This window comes from Labrus bergylta, chromosome 7, assembly GCF_963930695.1.
Source record: "Labrus bergylta chromosome 7, fLabBer1.1, whole genome shotgun sequence".
Lineage (NCBI taxonomy): Eukaryota > Metazoa > Chordata > Actinopteri > Labriformes > Labridae > Labrus > Labrus bergylta.
In genome coordinates, this window is record NC_089201.1 from 6,708,125 (window position 1) to 6,729,681 (window position 21,557).

At 39.8% G+C, this 21,557-nt stretch overlaps 2 protein-coding genes across 3 annotated transcripts; both read right to left on the reverse strand.

Annotated features, from left to right (window-relative positions):
• Nucleotides 1–1,257: 1,257 nt before the first annotated feature.
• On the reverse strand, nucleotides 1,258–8,443 carry rhcgb (Rh family, C glycoprotein b). The gene is made up of 11 exons (XM_020642262.2): nucleotides 8,151–8,443; nucleotides 5,969–6,158; nucleotides 5,597–5,747; nucleotides 4,936–5,083; nucleotides 4,665–4,831; nucleotides 4,415–4,552; nucleotides 3,944–4,080; nucleotides 3,711–3,835; nucleotides 3,480–3,553; nucleotides 2,808–2,875; nucleotides 1,258–2,153 (listed from the first exon to the last, which is right to left on the reverse strand). The coding sequence occupies exons 1-11, from the start codon at nucleotides 8,371–8,373 to the stop codon at nucleotides 2,120–2,122; spliced, it is 1,455 nt and encodes a 484-aa protein (XP_020497918.1). The 5' UTR covers nucleotides 8,374–8,443; the 3' UTR covers nucleotides 1,258–2,119.
• A 10,681-nt stretch (nucleotides 8,444–19,124) lies between these two features.
• On the reverse strand, nucleotides 19,125–21,144 carry gdpgp1 (GDP-D-glucose phosphorylase 1). 2 transcript variants are annotated; one of them, XM_020642559.3, is made up of 2 exons: nucleotides 20,985–21,144; nucleotides 19,125–20,432 (listed from the first exon to the last, which is right to left on the reverse strand). In XM_020642559.3, exon 2 carries the CDS (start codon nucleotides 20,419–20,421, stop codon nucleotides 19,357–19,359), a length of 1,065 nt encoding a protein of 354 aa, XP_020498215.1. In that variant the 5' UTR covers nucleotides 20,422–20,432; nucleotides 20,985–21,144; the 3' UTR covers nucleotides 19,125–19,356. The 2 variants fall into 2 exon arrangements, with proteins under 2 accessions (XP_020498215.1, XP_020498207.1); XM_020642551.3 differs by having other exon boundaries at nucleotides 19,125–20,429; nucleotides 20,985–21,143.
• Between the last annotated feature and the right edge of the window lie 413 nt (nucleotides 21,145–21,557).

The window sequence follows — 21,557 nt, forward strand, 5'->3', positions numbered from 1 at the left end:
GCAGGCAGTCAGTCATCAGCAATGAAAGTGAGGCCTCATTCTCTGCCTGTCCCTCCCCCTTTTCATGCCCCCTTGCCTCCTGAAGTTTCTCCTTCTCACCTCTTCTGGACCCCCCTCTCCCTGTACAGTTTGTGGAAGTCACATATGTGGTCAGCATCTCTGCAGTATCGGAGAATGAAATCTTCAGACATGGCCGCCATAAGGCTTGGCTCCCTCAAACTTGGAGAGGACAGCCAGGCATCATTAATAAATAAGTACGATCTAGTTTGAACAGGCCTCTGCATTTGCCCTTTAAGCAGCTAATGAATAAACATGAGCAGAGTTGGGCGGGAACTGCATGGGGGTAGCATGAGAAGAGGCCCGGTTTGTGTGGGGTGTATACGTGTGTATGTATTGGGGAGGAGGAAGGGGGTATTGAGGGCAATGGGGCAGCCTTTCTTCCCAGCAGGGCTGCATCTCTTTTAATTGGAGCACTTGTGGCACCATTACCTCCTTTACTCAAACACGTTACTGATGACAAAAGAAAACAGTACTAAGCCTGCCTTTGTTAGCTAGGGGACGGGACGAGGAGATGGATTCCTCGCTGCTACTCATGTGTGGGAATCGTTCACACTCCCACCGTAAACTGCTGCTGGCGCCTTCGACCAAAGGAACAGGACAAGCACACAGGCAGGACATGGAAATCACAGCGAATGGACAGAAGGCCTGTTTGTCAGATACAGAAATAAACTGCACATTTATGGATGAGCATCAGGTTAACTAGGCGTTAGGGTTGCAATATTTTGTTTCTTTCTGAATGGATCGCCTCATGATGATTCTACCCAACAAATTGCAAAATAAATGGCACCACTGATCAGTGTATGAATCCACAGGAAAACTCTCAATCAACCTTTTTAAAATGATTGACTCCAGTGTATGTGTTGAGCCCTGTTATTGACCTTGCACTTTATCTTCCCTTTGACCCGAGGACATGAAGAGGCTGGTTTGTTGTTGGTCACCACAATGTCCCAAGAGAGCAATAAGGGAGTTTGACATTTGCCCTCAGTCTGACCCCACTGGCGAGGAAGCTCTGAAGGGTTCATAGATGGGACTATGAAGAACACGTGGGATCTGAGGCTTTTTCTTTGGGTGATAAATATTGTTAAATCTTATTAATCCACTATTTTCTACAAGTGCTCAGAGATATTCAGTGTTGCACAAAAAATGCTCGATTTGTGACATTTGTAAAAAGTGGGCACAACCCATATGACACAGTTATAAGTCGAAATAAGTGTTTATTAATTCTCTTTTTGAATTCTCAAAATTGAAATTAAATTTACAGCATGACATAAGTGTACCGATGCTTACAATTTCTAAATGTACAAATGTCAGGTGTTGACAAACTCATTCATTGTTTGCTTAAAAGAAAAATGAATTCACTCATTTTGTTTTAAAGCATCTATTGGCACTACAAGGGCAGGTACAAACAAGCCAAAACACAACAACAAAGACGTATAAATTTTACATAATATCAACAAAAAAATGAAATCCACAGCATTAAAATCCAACTTTTCTTTTCATATTTAACTGGCAGTTTGATACAACAGATAAGGGGGAAAAAACATTAAAAATAAGGAAAAACTAAGATGTGAAAGCCCCTGCAGAAAGTCCCTAAAGTGCAACTTAGGATGTACAACAAACTATACAAACACATTGTTTTACATGGTTTTCAATCATTTGGATCAAACGTGCTGACATGTTTTTGTCTTTTTAAAAAAGGTGTTGTTAAGACATATTCATCTATTTTTAAAAGAAAAAAATTAGTTACGTTTACCATCTTCTCATTTTTGAAATTAGGGAAATAATTATACTAGTATCTGGATTATTGCATTTTATGTTTTATATAATTTTTTATCTTAATATCAGTTGATTCTTTCAGGTAAAAGAAAAACAGAATTCGATTTTGGGACCTAATTAAAGGCCAACTAACCCATTTTAAGACATGAACCGTAATTAAATAACAGTTTAGTTATTGGGTGAAAATAATAATTATAACACGTGAATAATTCTGTCCAGCAGCAGAGAAGAAAGAAGTAATGGGCCATGTGTGATGCAGGCCGCTCAGGATGAAGGCCTGGTGTCACTTCTGATCCATGTTGAAATTGGTCTGAGCTCTGCAATGAAAAAATAAAAATAAAAATCATTGTGCATGCCAAATAATACTTAACCATTAAAACACTTTAAGTAAACAGATTTCACAGTATTGTTCCGAAAAAATGTATATTTTAATAGATTCAGATTAGCGTTAACATTTGGATAAATGTTGTTTGTGCATAATCGGACATTTGGCTTGAAATCTTATAGAGCCACGCTACAGTTCTTTTCTATTGATAGAATCATCTCCATTTCAAGTCAACATTACTAATGTGACCAAACATCAAGGTGACTTTGAAGAGCAGCACATGCGGAGCTGTGCTGTGAAAATCAGCAAACAGCACAGGTGAGCCTCATGTGGACTCACTTAGCTCAGGGTCAGCATCAGCATATCATAATGTAGCCCTCACAGAGTGACAGCAGAGGTGCCATGCTGTCTGCAGATACAACCTGGCCATATGTGTTCACACACTATGAACAGAAATTCCCAACAAAGGGCAGGAATAACACTGAGTCACATGCAGCTTGGGAAGTTTGTATATGCTGCCACCAAGAGGACACTGAATGAATCACATGTCACAGCAACAAAGGCACCATGCCTGCATCATGCGTTGTGTAAGGAGAACAGCGTGTCTCTAGAAACAGTGTTGTCTGATGAAGTAAGGGACACTTACATTTCTTGGTTCAGCATGTGGTTGTTGTAATGAAGGACTGGTAGTTCGCTCTCTTCATCGTCAGGAAGCTGTGAAAAATTAGACATAATGATCTTGTCATAGCAAAACACGCTTGTCAAGGTCATAACATGGAAAATTATGAACTGAAATTCTGTAAATAGAGGACTGACACAGCTCACTTAGTTTAAAAAACAAAACAATGGAAAAACGGTCGAACTGGAAAGGAACACATAATAGTCAAATGTCGCAGAACAGGAATAGCACAACAAACTGTAAATCACAGCCAGGATGAATATTTATGTAAACATAAGACCCTTTGACTATCTCCTGTAATGCATTGTGGCTGAACTTGCTGACGAACAGAAGTGCCTCGAGTCAGCAGGTTTGAATAAAAGCTGACTGACGCTGCAGATTATTCATGGTCAGGGTTTTGGCATGATGTGTCTCTAAACTTACTCAATACACAACATTTTAACAAAAAGAAACATTTCAAATGTTATGAAAAGTCAATTGAAATCATTTTTAAAAATGCAATCTTGAGATTTCTAGTTTTTCATTTTGTACAAGTTTACATTTTCTGTAATAATAATCTACACACTAAATTGACAGTCTCTATCAATGTTCCTGTTTGAAATTGGAAACCTCTCGTTTCTTTAAATAATCATCTCTCACCTCCCAGTAGTGCTCATCATCAAAACAACTGTCATCTGCAGGATCTCCCCAGATAGGTAATCTTAAAATACAACCTGAGAAGAACACAAATAAAGTCATTATTGTAACACACTCAGTAATCTGTCAAGTATGTTTACATAAGCTACAAACATTGTGTAAGACCTATAAGCATCTGTTTGTTGCCACGTTTATGATCCAGCTAAATGACAGTTTCAGTGGTTATTCCCTTACCGACAATGATGCCTCCACCTACACCGAAGCAGATTGCCACACAGAGTGCTGCAGCCTGTAGACCCCCCTGCCGAGTGGGAGCCGTGTTTTCGAAATCACCCTCGAAGTCAAAGGTGTTTATCAGCCTTTAACGCAAAAAGAAAGAACCTTATAAAAGTTGACGTTAATATGTACTATCACCACATTGTTTTTATGATCCTGCTCTCTCCTATTTGTAAGCGGGGGCCACTCACCCTTCTTTTCCATAAACTGATGCAGATGCAGCTGCAGCAGTAATGGCCCCCACAATGCCACCTATGACACCGGGAATGGCATGCAGGTTATGGATCCCACATGTGTCCTGGATCTTTAAATACTTCTCCATGAATGGCTGGAAGAGACATGATTTATAAAGAAGTCTTAGCTGCACAATTTGACTTCATGCTAAGATACATGGATTGTGAAAAACAGCTGATTTAAGAAAAAGTTTAAGTATTGATAAAGTAGTGGCAGTAACACCTCCTGTGCTCAATAAGTTATCTATCAAATTAACTCTAAATCACCAAACTTAAATGTAGAGAAAAATAATTAGTTAGCAAATAGAAAATGTATATTGAAAGTATTTTCTTCTTTTATGTTTCCTTGAATAGGTCAATTTTTATAGCTTATTTCTTTGGTTGACTGATGCATCCTAACGTTCATCTCATAAGAACTCAATGGCTTACTGAGAGGTAGATATAGCCGAGTGTGGAGATGATGCCACAGCAGAATCCTACAATCAGAGACCCGTAGGGCATTAGCATGAACTCTGCTGCAGTTCCTACTGCAACACCTCCAGCAAGAGTGGAGTTCTGGATATGAACCTGAGCAACAAGTGTAGAAAAATAAATGCATCCGTTAATGACAGAAATATAATTGATGTAACTGTTTGTGTTTACTGGATAATGTGTAAAAACAAACGGTGCTGGCCGTTACCATGTCTAGTTTCCCGTGCTTCTGAAACAGGCTGGAGATGGCCACAGTGGTGAGCACAGTTGAAGCCAAAGAGAGGTAGGTGTTTATGGCTGCTCTGTGCTGCCCATCGCCGTGGTCTGCGATGGCTGAGTTGAAACTGGGCCAGAACATCCACAGGAAGAGGGTGCCTGTATGCAGAAAGCAGGGTGGACTTAAAAAATCGAGCAGCTCTTCCAGAATTAAAGTAACTGTGAAAGTGTAAAGAATGGATATGTAATTGAATCATAATCACCAATCATAGCAAAAACATCTGAGTGGTACACGGAGACCTGCAGACGACTGCTCTGGTCCAGGCTTGGTCGATACAGCATCCACGAGATGGCAAGACCATAATAAGCTCCAAACGTGTGGATCACCATAGATCCTCCGGCATCTCTGGCCTTTAGGAAAGATAAAGAAACATAAGCATTAAGAGTAATAGCATTAGAGAAAATGTGTTCTTGGCGGGAGGTTTATCACTTGCACTTCAAAAGTATTGTGAACTGACTTTGGCCACAATGTTTTATTTTCTGTCTCTTCAAATGCAGACCATTAAACTGACTCCTCTTCTGCTATCCCATCTGGATGAGATTTATTGAATCCATTATTGTTTTAAATTCTTTACAACATTTAAATGGATTTGCTGATCCTGGATACCAAAAGATGTGACTTCCAGACCTAGATCCATCTCATCATTTGAATAAACTTTGCCGTGGTTACTCCTTAAGAGGAGGCACGGTTTTTCAGACAGAAAGTTGCTGAATGTCACAGCTTCTTGCTGATTGAGGTTCAACACATCTAGTACTAAATCTAACCTACAGTCTGTGTGTTTTGTGGGGTGTTATGTTCTGTTTTAAACCTAGAGCTGGATATATTCATTAATTGTATAAAAGGAGAAAAAAAATTCAACCCACATGAATGAGATCAATAATGATATACTCCTCCACAGCGAACAACGTGATCCCAAACAGAGTAAGAACCATTAGCTGGACTGGACTGACTTTACCGAGCACTGCGCCATAGGCGATCAAACAGCCTGCCACACAGAAGTCAGCATTGATCAGGCTGAAACAAAAACAGTTAAGATTCAGGGAATTATAAAGAAGCACCTGAACAAGAACCATCATACCATCACTTAAACAATAATAAACTGTAAATCTTATCTCACTCTCTTACAGAAACACACAGAAGTACAACTATTATATACACACTGTGACTTGGTTGCACTTAAGCACTGTCACCTCATGATAAATACATTGAGAACTTGAGAAAAACCTCAAAATTACTTTTCAATTCCTATTCTGATCTTTCCATCATCGTCAAGGGAGTGGAACCAGCCTTGCATTAGCAGCGCCCACTGGAGGCCAAAAGCTGCAATAAGGAAATTGAAACCCACGGCACCGAAACTGTACCGCTTCAGAAATGTCATCAGGAAGCCAAATCCAACAAAGATCATCACATGGACGTCCTGGAAACCTATAGGGCAAAAACAGATAAAGGGAGAAGTAAGGAGGATGACTGGAGCTGGAACAATGAAAAGAAAAGACTGTGTTGTTATTCAATCGTTGGCCCTTTTCTGTACAGAGCTGGCATGCTCAACACTTACAGCATACAGTATGGATAATACTCTGGGAAGCAGACACAGCTGTTAGCTCGTGTTTTATTTGGCAAATGTTTCTGGTCCCACTTCAGTAAGATTATCACCTGCCCTAATTCAGGTTTGATACAATAACTGACAGGTGAGCTGCAGCTGTGCATTATGCATAGAAACTAGATGTTGGAATTAGCTACCTATACTCAATGTAATGACTGGTTGTGGTGTCCAGAGATATTATTGGTCTGCACCTGTTAATGTTTTGATTTTAGTTTGATGCTTTCTTTGAAAATATTTTTGATCTAAACATATTTCCCTCTTCCTCTGTCAGTTTCATAGTCTTCCTGTAAACAGTGATCCTTATTACAACTGGCTGGAGGTCATTCTGGTTGTTTGTGTCAAAAAAAGCTGATTAAAGGAAAGAAAAACATAAACATTATTATTTTTTGGGCAACTCCCCCCCCCAAGTAATTCAACTTTAATCTTATCTGATGGTGACTTCATAATATTGTTATTAGGGTTGTTATAAAGCATTATGTAAAGATGAGTATAAATGAATTACATGTACTTCTGCATGAATGCTACGCACGTGGAGACATTGTATACAGACAGTTTGCTTTGACAACATGAAGTCACCACTGTGCAAGGGCCACGTGAGGGGCATATTAGATCAGAGAGAGGAATCTCATGGTGATGACAAGGACATCACTAAAATAAATTACCTTCAGAAATGTTGATATTAGACATTTATCTGAAATGTATTAGCTTAAAAAATCCAAAGAGACAAGAAAAAAACATGATATGCATCCATTGTAATGCAAAATTAAAATACTAGAACGAGAAGGAAAAAATTACATAATCAAGATTAATGGCTCAATGGTAAATGACAGCAACTATATCTTACATGGATATCAATGAGATTTGATTGAAAGCTTAAGTAAGATTGTGCTGAATTTTTTTTTTTTTTGCAAGATCACAAATTAATCTTCAAGCTCCATTCTAATAAACATAACTACCGGTACTTTGAACATAAAATGCACAGAGCTTATTTTTATTGTTGGTAATAAACACATTTGAAACCATTCAATAAGGTGTCTCTACTTTGTGGGACAGTCACTGTCTACTATAACCACTAAACAACAGTATGTGGACATACCAGCATAAACAATAAAGTATCCCTTTTCAACGCAACACTGGAATTGTTTGGGCCACCTCAGGGAAACAATAGCTTCATGAATAATTTCCATCAAACACGGTGTAATGTTTACAGCCGAACAAAGAAAAAAATGCATCGGACATGTCAGGCTGTATCTTGACAATACAGACAGTGGGCTTAGTGTTAGAAAACTGTGTACCGTGACGTTAGCATGATGTCTTATTAGTCTCCTGAGAGCAAACTGTGTCAGCACATACATTTGATCTTCTGATATCCAACACCAGATGTGAGATGTGAGATGGCTTCATGACACTGACTGTTGAGCGAAGAGTTCACTACAGCCACACCCATACAATACAATCACATGCACACACCAAATATACAAGCAATCAATAGATATGGTTACAATAAACAAATTCCATCCACAAAAAGAGGAAAGGTATTTCAGCTCAAATGAATCAAGAGAGAACAATCTGAGCGTCAGGGGAAATGTGCACCTGTGAGTGATCCTGCAGCATCTGATAGATCAGCACAGCCTTAGAATTATCATCAATTAGTTTATTCAAGAAGAAATGTATTATAATGCAATTAAAACTCATAATAACAGTCCACACATTCATGAAAGGAGAAAAATGTTTTGAGATGTTATGTATTAAAGAAAGTTGAAACTTAAGTATATTAGTGAAACAATTGTTAAAAGAAATACAAAGTTACTTACTTGGATATCTGAAGTAGAAGTCATTCTCAATGTCACTTGATATATTGTTAATTTTCCTCTCCTCTATCCAGTGTGGATCTGATTCCTTGTTGTAACGAACAAACACCCCAAACAAGATGATCATGGCTGTTTGCCAAACGAAGCAAACCGCTGGAAGACTCAGACGGACGTTTGTGTTTTTTGTACGGTCGCACATTTCCCTGAAGCTTTGAACGCAGCCCATTGTTTTTGGTTAAAATAAAATTCTCTAGTGTTCTTTAAAGGCCTTGAGCATCTCAAGCACAAGTGAAGATGAACAGAGAAGGGTGTTTGCTTTATTGTGAGGACACTCCCACCGTCACTCCCTCCACTAGTGTACTTGAAATGAACTTGACTTATTTCTTTAATGATCTGAAATGTTCATACAGACAAACATAAGAGAATAGCTTCAACACCACTATTGCTAAGTGGTAATTTATCCCCCCCCCCCCCCCCAACTATTCTGTATGAGTGTAAAGCATCACAGTTTCATAAACTGATACTCATAATAAAGGACAGTTGAAACTTTGTGTCAAACTGGAGAAAGAAGATATCTCGTGGGACATCCCGTAAACACATTGTGTTGGATTCTAAACTGGTAAGGTTAAACAAGGTTATAACCCGCCCAGTTAAAGAGGGATTGCATAGTTTTGAATTATTTTTATAAACATCCTCCCTTTGTGCAAAAACTCTTGTCAGAGAAAGATACACTCTTTTGTACAACATGATATCCGATCGTAAATATGTAGACAGTCCTCTATAGCACCTGTTTTTTCCTATTAGCAGTCAGAGGGTGGGGTATTTTTGCTCTCCTCTGCAGGGCTGATCTCTGAAGCATCAACTGTAAATAACGTGTATTCATGCTGGGCCCCATCAGAAAGATGCATGACAGGTTTGTCTCAAGTCAACCATCGCAGGTTCAAGGTGGAGACATGGCTTATTTTTATTCTTTTTACAACGAGTCTGGGTTTCTGCCCTGTTTTTAAGGCCTATATAAAATAATCGATTTTACTTGAATTATTATTCATATTCTTCAATAAAAGTAGTCTTTCATTTTTTATGGGAGAGTATACAGTTGTCTCTAAAGTAAAGCATTAACACAAGGGAAATATGCCACAAGACTGTATGTTGAATCTGTCCAAGAAGCCAATGGCTACTGAGCTTAGCTTTGCATAAAGATTGGAAACAGGCTCAAAGCTCAACTTGCTCTATTAAGAGGTTTAAACTAAAATCTACCACTAAGTGTTCTGAAAGCTCACTATACAACACAAACTACCATTATTATATACGACTATCTTTTGGATAGCTATACGTGATTCAATGTATTCACATAGTGCCAATTTTTGTATATTGTACAAAAACATTGATTGGGATCACAAATTATGCTAAAATGTGTCGCTGCTGTGTTCCAGGTTATAAGTTGTTTAGAATTCTAGTATCATTTCACCTGCATTCAATAAATAAGCAACTTCAGACATAATTGATAATAAATTAGCAGGTTCTGCGGGCTGTATTCCCAGTTTAAACAACTCATTTGATAACCTTTAAATCTCAAGCTAGAAAGCTAGGAAGTGCATTGGAAGCTAACATTTCTAGCTATATTACTTTTAGCTAGAAATGAACCTTTTATAGCCTACTGTATTATTAAACATTATCATACTTTCCAGCTAACGGTACTATAGCTAGTGAGGAGAATGCTAATCTTAGAAGGTCAATTTGCAAACATGAGTGTTGCCAGTAGACTTAACAGGTAGTTTTGTCTTTTTCAGTTTTTAAATTAATATTTGCGTATCAGCTGCTAGCATTGGATGAGCAGGTAGCATCAGAGGTTAGCAAGTAAATAATAGGTAAGCAGAAAGTAATGTTTTTGGGGGCAGTTCCTGTGTTGATGTTTTGTCCCTTTGTCTTACCTATGGTGATGTTTAGAGTAAACTTCTCCGTTCTTGACCCACGCAACGTTTACAGTGGCAAAAGGATGAACATACACACACGTGACTGACAGGACTTTCTGGATAGCAATATCCACACCTACCTCTTGTTTATTGTGTCAGGAAGGTCAAAGTCACAAAACTTGAGATAATACAGCAGCATGTGAAACTGTCTATTTTCTCACATGTCCTCTTATGATGGAAAAGGGAATATTTGTCTTGAAATAACCGGTTAATATAGTGATTGTTTTTTAAAAGAAAGCAGGTGACTTTCTTTAACAATAACAGCTTTTATAACATACTGTAAATCCTCACTTACCCACTTTAAAATTATTTTAAAAACCCTTACTAAACCTCTGAAACATTGTATTCCAACCACTTAGAGCACAGACGAGACGTATCATCATTTTGAGTAATAAAGAATAAAAGATCAATGATCAAATATGGAATGAATGTTTATTTATTTTTATTTTTACAAAATAGGCTTCCATGCAATTTAAGATGTTACCTTTGTTTTTTTGGGGGAAATATTGTTGCCAAAACCCCTGAAAACAGAGCTCTAAATATGGTTAATACATTAAAAAACAGACTTATTTTTAACAAAGTCCAAAGCAAATATATTTTACATTAAATGAATATGAATCCAGCTAATATATAGGCATAAGGAAACTCTTTAATTAAAACGAGTGAGATGGTATCTGTGCTCATTGATCTTACTGCTTAGCTGAGCACTGCTACCTTGGTGATGTAAATCTGGCAGATGATGCGCTCTTTGGGGATGATGTGTAGCATTGATAGACTGATTTACGCAGGCTTGCTTGCTGAAGCAGCTCTTCCATCTTGAAGGGGGAGAAATGTAATGCTTTTTTTTTTGTCCACAAGTTGTCCAGATATTGTAAACGTTATACAGAACATGTTAGTATTAGAAGCTTAATTCTACATTAATTCGAGTGCCAGCTAAACATTTTAAATGTAGAAATCAGTGTAGATTTCTGAATACATCCTAAACATGCCAAGTTCAAAATAAAAATAAAAATGGTTCAAAGTTATTAAGGAGCTATTTGAACATGACAGCTAATACCTTTACCCTTTCTTTTCTTCCACTTTGGCTCCAAGGCAAAATCTGATACTCACTGTTGTCACAAAATGAAAATTTCAGTTTATGGAACTTTAATGTTGAACCATCCCGTTTCACTTTGATACAAACCAACAGCCTGACAGCAACACCTTTTGTTTTCCATTCATCTTCATCTTGTAAAACAAACTCTCCAAACGAAGTAAAAAAGAGGATAAATCAGACGGATCAAGCTGCTACTTAGCCTCCTGACCTGCTGCTGAACTGACAGACAGATGTAGCGTGCAGAGCTGTCAATCAAACCTGCCACAACCCTTATATGGGCATTTTTCACACACAGCGTGAGGACATGAGGTCACTAACTAATCAGATGTATCTCGTTTTTTGAACCAGGTTAATTCCTGTGGTAAAAACGAGCTGTGGGCTTATGGCACTTCCGGCGCTTCTGCAGCCAGCCTCAAGCGGACACTCGAGGAACTGCAGTTTTTTATACTTCCGCAGTGGCTTCATTTTCCGAGACCAGAGGTCGCCCCTTGGTCTAACCACAAACCTGTTCACAATGAGAGGATAGAGCCCATGTCGCTAAAAATGTTAATTTACATCCAGGTTTTAGGACTCATTCCTGTGGCACCCTATATAAACATTCAACAGAGCAATATTATAACAACATAAAGAGAAATGTTCACAAATTATGACATCATATCCAGAATTATGAGGTCATAGCATGTTGGCAACAAATCAAAACAAAACAACAAAATAATTCCGGAACTCTGGACTCTCAAAGAATCATCAAAGAATCATCAAAGAATCATCAAAGAATCATCAAAGGCTTTTAGAATGTAGAATTTAGGTATAAAACCCAATACACTAAGCTAAGAGGCACAGACACTCATCAGTTCACGGATCAGATCTGAGACACTAGTCAGTGAGATATTTTAACAAGTACAACAAGTACTCTAAACTACTCGACATCTAAGTGACCAAATCTCTGAATCTCATCAGAACAGCAATGGAACAAAAGACTGAATCAGAGTCCCTGAGCTGGGGTGATATCATGGACATGGAGATGGAGGATGAGGACTTGGTATATATCATGCCATGGACCTGTCAGCAAAACCAGTCCAGAGAGGTCCCCATGGAGCCACAAGATAATACTCCCTCTGAAAGGGTGGAGGAAGGCCAGGGGCAAAACCAGCAAAGAGAGGTCCCCATGGAGCCACAAGATAATACTCCCTCTGAAAGGGGCGAGGAAGGCCAGGGGCAAAACCAGCAAAGAGAGGTCCCCATGGAGCCACAAGATAATACTCCCTCTGAAAGGGGCGAGGAAGGCCAGGGGCAAAACCAGCAAAGAGAGGTCCCCACTCACCCACAAACTAATCCTCATCCCCAAAGGGTGAAGGTAGGCCAGGGGCAAAACCAGCAGAGAGAAGTCCCGGCCAAGATACAAGCTAATCCTCATCCTCAAAGGGTGGGGGGAGGCTACGGGCAGCACCAGTACTCCTACCAGGGGCCCGCTGGTCCCTGGTATGCGAGACGCCCACCCCCTCCCAGATGGCAGGTGGAAAATGATCTCAGGGGTCGCCTGAGCGACGCAACCTACCATCTAAGACAGGAGAGAGGGATGAGGCAAGCAGTGGAGCACACCAATGCCATCAACAAGAGCAAGCTGCAGGAGTTACGAGAAAGGGTGAAGGAGGAGCGTAACAGCACACTCGAGCGTGAAAAAGATATCAGGATGTTAAAAGAACAGCTGAAACACCTGAATCCATCCTTCAGTGTACCGGACATGAAATATTATTCCTGCAAAACAAAAGAGGAGCTCATAGGTGTGATTGACGCTCAAAATAAAAAGCTCCAGGAGAGTGCCTCAGCTAATACAAAGTTGGATGAAACACTGAGAGCTGAAATCAACACCCTGGAGAAGGAAATGAAGGCCATGCAGGATCAGCTGCAGGAAAAGACCAGCAGCAGCCTTGATCTAGCCTTAAAACTGGAGGCTCAGGAGGAGGCTAGTCGGGCGAAGATGGAGGAGCTTATAAGACAGCTGGAGATCTGTATGTCGGAGTCAAGTGCATCTGACTTCACTCTAAGGGAGGATTACACTTTAGACTCTGTCAAGGAAACTCCTGAGGAGGTCAAAGAAGAGACAAAAAGTCTGAGTCCATCCTCCAGAGCAACAGAGGAGGACTCAACTAGTGTCCTAATACAGGAGGTCCTCGATCTTGTTGCATCTCAAAACAACTACATGCAGGCTGAAATGTTGAAATCTGACTCCTACCAGAAAAAACTCAAGGAAGTCAGGCATGAGCATTCAGAGGAAGTTGACCGGTACAAGAAGCTGGTGGAGAGACTTACGGCTGAGGTAAACAGCACCGAGGTAAACAGCAAGGGTGACGCTCCAAATGTGGTCCAGACAACAGCTGAGACGGAGGAAATTGCTCTGTGGAGGAGGTTTAAAAAGGGCATCACTCCAAAACACCGTCGCAAATACAAGCATCTCAGGGGGCAGATGCAGGACCAGCAGTGACAATCTCAGCACTCACCAACCACCCCAACTCCAACCACCCCAACTCCACCCTCCCCAGCTCCCACAGGCTGTAACAGGCTGCAGGGCAGCACAGTGAAACATGTGAAGTCCTGACAAACAGAAGCCAGCAGGTTTCTTTCTGTCAGGACGTCAGATGTTCCCACTGTGTCTGTGTGGGTTTTTCTCCGGGCGCTCCGGTTTATCCCACCCAAATAAATTGGAAAAGAACTTAATTCAAAATAATTTGGTAAATACTTCAATAAAAACTTAAAATCAATCATAAACCTTCTTTCTAGTTGGATTTCTGTAAAGTATTGTACAGTATATGTATACTGTGTTTGCTGAGTATCAACTGTGTAAACAGAACAAAGTCAAAGTGTTCATATGTATTGTTATTTTTAAGCCTTATGCTCCATAAGGTAATTTAAGTGTTTTGAGGTCATCCAATGACACATACATATTAAACAGGTGTTATCTTCTGTGTCAAATGTCAATGAGGCCTTACATCATGATAGGAGGATATTTTCTCATTAAGAATAGTCATTAACATTAATTGTAGTTACAGCTTGCTGCCTCTGAGAGGCTGAGGTCATGTCATCATGCAGTCCAACTTCTTATCAAATGTAAAGTTTATCTTAAATTAAGTTCTCCTGATGCAGATATAGGCTGAATCTATGCTGTGTTAATGGGGTATATTAGAACTGTGTATGTCTGGTGGTAAGAGGATACTACTAAACACGTTACTAGATGCAATCTGACAAGAAGAACATTGAATTAGAGGTTTGACACAAAACTCTGAAAAAACGATAAAACAGGGTACTCAGTTCAAGAAATAGTGATATGGAGTGATAAGATATGGAGATGTTTCTGTCATGTCTCCTGACTTCAGGAGTCATGGGCTAACAAGTTCCAAATGAAATCAATCTTGACCTTCTCTAAATGTGTTTGCAGCAGGATCCCCTCAACCCTTTTTCTTTACCAAAGAGATTAAAGAATTCAACTTAAAAAAACAACAAAAGGGGCGCTGGTGGCGCAGTGGTTAGTGCGTGCGCCCCATGTATGGAGGATGTCGTCTCAAGCAGGTGGCCCGGGTTCACTTCCCACCTGTGGCCTCCTTCCTGCATGTCATTCCAGGACTCTCTCCGATATCCGACTCTATCCACTGTCCTATCTCTCCATTGAAGGCACAAAAAGCCCAAAAATAAATCTTAAAAAAAAAAAAAACTACTGGTAAATGGTATTCTTTCTCACGCCACATCAGTTGATTTTCCTGGTTTCCAGGTTACAAACAAAACAGAGGCCCCGGGGAAAATGTGTAACAGCTAAAAGCACATAAGCTATGTTGTTAATTTGCAATATTTTAGCTTGTAGTTAATTTGCTTTTTCTTACAGTATGTAAAGTCCCTCGATTACTTTGGGATGAGGGGAAACAACAATCAAAGAGTGAAAACTGGGAATGGAGAAAAAAGATGGGGAATTATTTATGAACAACTTAAAGAAGGTGCACAAATGAAATGAAAATAAGCTCCTATCAAAAAACAACAAAAAAAAAAAAGACAAACCTTTGCTAAATTTAACGGTAACACAAAATCTCAATCAACAAAAAGAACCACTTAAACGTCACGTCTAACAACACCCTTTTTGACCACTGAAGAATGAATCTCAGCTCTGGCTTCCACACACGATCACTGCATGACCCACTGGCTCCTCTCTCCAGCTTTTTATGCTGTAGGCCCTGATTGGAGAGCTGCAGCAGGTGAGTTCAGCCACACAGAGACGGAGGAGCAGCACCTGGAGAGCAAAGGAGAGAGAGAGGCAGAGAGAGAAAGGGGGGGTAGAAAACAGGAAAACACAACAACAAACACTCAGCCCCCCAGAGCATGTAACCGAGTATGATTGAAAAAGTGTTTGGTGTGATTCTTATAACTTATAAGATGTACATATAAACTGTAAATAAAACTGTAAAACCTGCAGCAGGCTCCAGGTTCTGTCCTCCTCTCATTTTTAGTTCATCCTCAGTTCAAGAGACGTCAGTGGAAGAGAGGAAATCAGAGTCCTGAGAGAATGCATGAAGAAACCTGTGCAGTTTTACACACTCACAGCCCATACCCACTATGCAATAACACACACAAACATAACAATATACCTGAGTCACTCACTCTGACAAACACAATTTTAAAATGAGTTCAGAGAAAAAAAAGAAGTTTGCAACTCTATGTTCTTGTTATCAATAATTCATATTTCAAACAAACAACAACTTTAATATAAGGGGAGATTAACTCTGCAAAAGCCCTGAGAGGAAAGTGAGAAATCAAAATTCTGATCTTCATAGTTTTTCTCTGCAGTGTTTATGGCGTCAGAGCAGGTTTTTAAAAAAAGTGATCTTTATTAGTTCTTCAGTTGTTATTTCATCTTTGAATCAGGCAGAAAAGAAAGATACATATACACGTTTTTTTTTCCTTTGATAATAATAAATTGTGACACTCATTTTGTTAAAGGTCACATATTGTGCAAAATACACTTCACCATGTTTTTCTAACTCTAATATGTGTCTCTAGTCTGTCTACAAACCCCCCAATGATGAGAAAAGTCCATCCTCTCTGTCTTCTGCCTGCTCCACTTTTCAGAAAATGTGTGCTCAAACAGGCCGTTTGGAGATTTTCCCTTCATGACATCACAAAGAGCAGTAACTCCTCCCTGAGGTGGGTGACACTCCCACAGCTAGGTGTTTGTTCTGCCCTCTGAGCCCTCTGAATTTAGTGCTTTTGTTTGAAGTCTTACACCAAATACATGAAACTGCTGCTCTCATTCAGATCGACTTAAAAAAAATACAAGCATCAGACTAGATTTTAACTTGCTTTCTTTGAAAGGCAGTAGAACTGTTTAAACTCTAAACTGGCTCTCTAAAGTGGTCTTTGGCCTCTGATTGTGTATGCAGAAGCTGTCCTGATTATTGGATGTGCAGCTCTCCCGTCATGCAGAAGTACCTCTTAGAGCGCGGTCACACTGGCCATCCGATTCCGTACCGTGCCCAAGCACGCTTCAACCCTAAAGTCCAGTTTGTTTGACCAGTGTGACCGCTCCGTATCGTGCTCAGGCACGGTACACTTCATGCACGAGCACAAGCACGCGGGTACACAACGCTGACAGCCTTCATTATGGAGAAATCCAGAGTTTCATGTCTGTATCAGACTAACATGACTCAATATAAGCCACAAAGTAGCTGTCATGTTCTCTGTATTGTTCTCCGATGTGCGGGCGTCCGCACGGACTCGGCTGCGCGTCTATTTTATTTTTTTATTTATTTATGGCTGTCTCTGATTACAATGGCTTAAAATAAGCTACAAAGTCAGTGAAGTAGCTGTAATGCTCTGTGTTTTTCTCTGATGTGCAGACAGGGACTCGACTGCGCTCTCTCTCTCTCGTCCGCCTCTTTGTAAACTGAGCACGCTTCATAATAACATAAAGCGTGCATATGTTGTATTACGACGTTACGTACAAGAGGCAATCGTCCTTCAGCACGGTTAGTCCTGGCCAATGTGACAGCGGGCCGTGCCGGCCAGCGTGGGAATGACGCAGCGGGGGGGCAATCGTGCTTGGGTACAGCACGGTACAGATGACCAGTGTGACCGCGCCCTTAAACATGCCCCGGAGGTATATTAAATCAAAGAAATCAGGACTTTAGTGGGTCCTACATGAGCTGAGACGTGGCCGCTTTACCAACAGGGCTGAGCTACAATCATTATTCAGCTTTTACTGTATATGATCCACCTACTGAAAGCAGTGTGGGATGTTTTACATGGACATGGAGGCAGAGAGAAGTAGAGCCTGAGCAGATTCTAACATGAGAGAAATAATCAAACTAAATATTTCAATGACATTTTAATATAAAACACATTGATATTTATATTCTGGTTAAAGTTCTCCCTCAAAAGCCACGCCCCTCACCTACATGCATGAGCGCCGTTGCTCCAGAAGCGGACCTCAGCTCATCGCTTGCATAGTTAAAAAACAATGTTGTCTGATATCTCATTCAGCGGTACGTTAACAACACTAAACTTTATCATAAAAAAAACATGACTATTGTACTACTCACAACGGCCAACGACTAATGCACTGTATAAACTCCCTCATCGTTGGCGCTTTGAGTGTGGGCTATAGACGCAAGTGGTAAAGAACAAGCAGGGAGACGTGATTGGTTCATCAGATTGGTACCTCGAGGTAGACATTGGTTAAAGTTTTTACAGGCTTACAACTGCTACAGATGACTAGATTTTCTTTGTTCCATTTTCAGAGCATGAGTTATTCATTTCTGACAGGACCTAAAGACAACTTCGACCAAAATCTTAAAAAGGATCTGGAGAAAATAACCAACCTTGCCTTCAAGTTGAAATATGTTGAATGTAGAGAAAGGTTGTTTTCATTAAAAAGCATGTATGACATAATGGTTAAGGCTTTAACAAGTGGGTTTGTGAAGTCTCTTAAAGATTCATGTTTTTTTTCCTTGTTCACAGATTATAATGATCCTTTGATTTGAACCCCCTCTTTTCAGCCACACCCTTCTTTCACCTGAATGCTAATGAAGCATGACAATGCCTTTGTTAATATTAATTGCAATCAAAAAAAAGTTACCTGGTGAACTGGATCATCCTGCTATAGGGATAATTCCTCGACATGTATTCTACAGGTTTCCAACTGATGGAGGCGGAGCTTATATTCCTTAGACCGTCACATAAATAGTGGAGCATTTAATTTTTCCAGTTTGTTTTACCTGTGAACAAGTGGGGGACACCGATTACAGATTTTTCACCTATACAAATATTTTATTCTAACCCGTTTTTTCCTCTCCCAGCCTGACCATTTTTTCATAATGAATGCTATGAAGGCATGACCTTCATTCATTATAAGTGTTGATTTATTTTCATTAACACTATTTTAAAAGTTACCTGCTTGGTGCAACTCTCCAACAAGTATTCTGCAGATGTCTTTATGGAGACAAATGTTCCTTAAATACTAAAATGGAATTATGCGCTAGCTTGAATCCAATGGTTATCTGAGTGTGTTCCTTTAATGACGACTAACTTAGACTCATCTCCAGATCATCATAAAGATTGTCCCTGCCTCAGCAAAATGTGTCTCTATATATCTTCTGTTTCTATAATTAAATGTTACATCATGGGCCTTTTCACAACAGATATTTGCTGTATGATTTACAATGGGTCTGTTCCATTTTCTTCAATGCCAAAAAACCCCAAACACTTTCAACCAGAGCTTATGAGAATAGTAAAGGAAGTTGGTATATATTTATGAAGAATGATATGAATTATGCCTGTGCTATTCCAGCTTTCTTAAGCCAAAATAAAAAACCCCATTATGAACAAAAAATCCATCCAAGTAATGGAACTCAGAAAATAACTATAGAAACATTTAGGGGGAATGCTCCTGGTACTTTTTATTTTGAAACATTTTAACATGACACAGCCATTGGTTTGATAGTTGTAAGAGATGGGTCAAGACATACAGCATACAGCATACAGCATAGCACTTAGGGTATAATGGGTCGTGAAGAAACTCGTTTTTTTTTTTGGTAATGGCACAATATTTTGTGTGGAAAACGTGTAGCTCATGCACAGTTTTAACAGTGATTTGATGTATGAATCATACATCCATCACAAGACGAGTAAGCTCCTGTTCCAATGTGTGAAACTCCTCATCAGACAGAAGATACTTTTGGATGGTTTCTATAACATGTCTCTCTGTAGTGAGCTCATAGTCCTTCTTGTTTTTAAACGGTAAATGTCCAGCCAGCTCACAAAGAGCAACATTGAAGGCAGACTCCTCCTTGGCACCAAAGCATGACATTCTGGGCCAAACAGCGATACGAACGCCTTTTCTTGAAAAGTGATCTTTTTCAGACGTGGGCGGACATCCTCTTGTTAAAAAGAGATTGTGAGCAATGTTACCCTCAACAAGAAAGTCTGTGACAAGACAGATGGCTCTGGCCACTTTCTCCACCTGCTCTGATTCTGTGTAAAATAAAAAGCCTCCAGGAAAGTCCAGCAGGCGATAAAACCCCATTTCAGGAACCAGTGGCTTTCCTGGTGTAGATTCTATCTTGAGCTCATGGTCCATGTAGTACCCATGTAGGTGTAAGTGATTGACTGACGCAAACGCTCCAAGACTGTTGAACCCCACACGGAAGCCTGGATCAGAACTTAGGAGCACAGACTCGATGCCAACCTGGATGGCAAAAGTGGTCAGGACCTGTGGGAAACAGTGTGAGGGATCTGGAACAAAGAGACAATGTCCAAACTCCAGAGGGCTGACATTGACCAGCACAACCATCTTGCAGGGTTGATGCAGCTGTCCACTTTCACTCCCGCCCTCATTGTCCTTTATCATCTCGAAGATGATTTCTTCATGATTTATTTTGTTGAAATTGAACTGTTTAGTATTGAACTCCTGTTGAATGCTCAGGATCTCCTGAGGTTTTCTTCTCTCTATTCCTCTTTGGATATTCAGCTGGGCCACAAAGCCATTCGGGCCTGGCAGTATACGTGTTTGAAGATCCCCGAGGTGATAGCGGAAGAGTCCTCTGTCCATCCTGTCAGTCCACCCCTCTTGGATAGTTGTGTCAAACTTTGCCGGCACAAGACGGTTTGCCCGGTTTCGACACACATCTGTGACAAAGTCCTGGCTGCTGTACACAAATGGCAGAGGCATGGTGGGGCCTGCTGGTAAACAATGAGGCAGACAGAGGTAATATGACAATAAGGTGTCATTCTGCTGAATCACCACATAGAGAGTTGTTGTATGTGGAAACACTGAGCAGTGAAACCTAATCCTTCCAATGGGAACTATCACAGCAGATGAAGAAGCAACAAACTCATTTGAAAATCTGAAGCAGTGGGTGTTTGTAATCTTAGCTTTTAACAAATGGATGAAAACATTCATCAGTAATCTATATTATTGCCAGTATAATTGCTCAGTATGATTTAATGATATATTGTTTCATTTCAGCTGTAGAAAACAGAGGTTGCAGCTTTGAAATATAATAAGCACGGTTACATTTGTGGAGGTCTGAAACATCATACTCATAAAGGTTTGTGACAGAATCTCCAGCTGACTATTAATAATACAAAACCTGAAGGCTAAAGCTGAAAGACAAACATACTTAGAGGTATCCAGTGTTGTGAAAAGATCTACTTTTACACACATGTATTTTTGAATGGCTCTTTTCCATCACACAAACATGATCTGATTGTTTTCATCGGTAGCCTACTCACCTGAGCGTCATGAATCGAACAAAAGATTAAATGCATAAACAAAGCCGCTACTAACTCTTTCTTTCATTCAAATATTCATGGTTAATCATCCAGTTTTTATGGTTTTTCCTCCTAACACCGGTTTCACAGTTAAAAGTATTCTTCTTCGTCGGTGTTAACGGTTGTATTTCGTCTTCTTCTTCTTCTTCTTCGCCTTCTTTTGAGTTTTATCGCGGTTGGCAAACGATCTTAATGGCGCATTACCGCCCCCTGCTGAGTGTGAATCAGAATTTCGGCACATGAAAACAAAGAACATAATAATAATAATACATTTTAAATAATCTGTCTATCAACCCTGTTCTTTTCATAAACACAGGTGAAGACACAGCGGACCAGGTCAAACTACACATGATACACAGAGCCAACAACTACAAACAGGAAACACTCAAAACTAAACACAGACATATCAACAGGAAAATACACACAAAACAGAGAAACATGAGGATATAAATGACAAGAAATGGAAATCCCAACTAAGCACCAAAATAAAGAATAAACTGACTAAACAAGAGTAAACCATGACACATATAACCA

Bases quoted from the DNA above. Each gene is read 5' to 3' on its own strand.
- rhcgb (XM_020642262.2), bottom strand. From the start codon at position 8,373: ATGGGCTGCGTTCAAAGCTTCAGGGAAATGTGCGACCGTACAAAAAAC. The intron at 4,553-4,664 runs GTAACGGCCAGC...CTTGTTGCTCAG, and splicing joins AGCACGGGAAACTAGACATG to GTTCATATCCAGAACTCCAC. The intron at 2,154-2,807 runs GTAAGTGTCCCT...TTTTCATTGCAG, and splicing joins CACATGCTGAACCAAGAAAT to AGCTCAGACCAATTTCAACA.
- gdpgp1 (XM_020642559.3), bottom strand. From the start codon at position 20,421: ATGCCTCTGCCATTTGTGTACAGCAGCCAGGACTTTGTCACAGATGTG.